General features: G+C 31.7%; 1 protein-coding gene across 1 annotated transcript in view; it reads right to left on the reverse strand.

The window, feature by feature from the left end:
• Window positions 1–690: 690 nt before the first annotated feature.
• LOC111691651 overlaps window positions 691–1037 on the reverse strand; it is a 12586-nt gene continuing 12239 nt past the window's right edge. The window contains exon 4 of the mRNA XM_023454794.1: window positions 691–763. Within this exon, the coding sequence (XP_023310562.1) occupies window positions 691–763 (73 nt within the window). The remainder of the gene's footprint in view (window positions 764–1037) is intronic.

Consider the following 1037-nt stretch of genomic DNA (forward strand, 5'->3'; position numbering starts at 1 on the left):
CAAAATTGTTATACTTATCAGATGGCTTTGGAAAGATTCAAAGTCAATGTATTGAGTATCCAATAGCAATTAGTGCCTACTTCTAAATCGAACACTTTGCTAAGTTGTTATTATCAGAATTGTCGTGGTATTTGCACAAAAACTAAAGAACTGTTTATTTCTTCCAGCGGTGCAAGTTATGATATAATTGGTATTAGTGAGACTTGGTTGCATGAAGGTGGGCAGAGTTCTGAATTTTTTGACAGCAATGCTTATGAGATACATCGTAAGGATCGTGATTTTAATATAGTTAACAAAAAAAGGAGTGGTGGTGTACTATTGGCAATAAGCAAAAAATATGATTCTTGTTTCTTTGATACTACTGTCAATACATTTTCCGACATTAACTTTATCGATATCATTGATGTTAGATTGAAGTTAGGTGAATTTTACTTTTATATTTTTAACGTTTATGTGCCACCAAATGTTAGATCTGATGATTACGATATATTATTTGACGCATTTGAATCTTTATATTCTATTTACGGTTCCAGCTTATTGATATTTGGTGATTTTAATATTCCCGATTATAATGATGTTAGCTCAAGTGCACTATTCAGTCGGAATGTTAGTTCCTTAGTGAATTTTATGAACTACTTTAATATGAAACAATACAACCATGTTCTGAATTGTAATAATAGAATATTGGATTTAGTTATATGTACTGAGCCTTGTACTGTGTTTCGCGCTGATGATGTTTTCCTGACTGAAGACCATCACCATCCTGCAATTATTGTTGAATTATTCGTACCTGATAATACAAATAATAAATTTCCGCTATGTGCAAGTAATTCTCGCAGTAATTCTATTGATCTTAATTATAAAAATGCTAATTTTCCAGCTCTTTACGAAGAATTATTGTCAACTGATTGGTCTTGTATTTCTTCTGTCCCTAATATAAATGATGCTGTAGAGATGTTTTATGATATCCTTAAGGAAATTTTGTCCAGACATGTCCCACCAAGAAAAAACGTTGTTTTTAACAGGCAGTTCCCTAA

Source organism: Anoplophora glabripennis, unplaced genomic scaffold (genome assembly GCF_000390285.2).
Source record: "Anoplophora glabripennis isolate ALB-LARVAE unplaced genomic scaffold, Agla_2.0 scaffold371, whole genome shotgun sequence".
In the NCBI taxonomy this organism is placed as follows: domain Eukaryota; kingdom Metazoa; phylum Arthropoda; class Insecta; order Coleoptera; family Cerambycidae; genus Anoplophora; species Anoplophora glabripennis.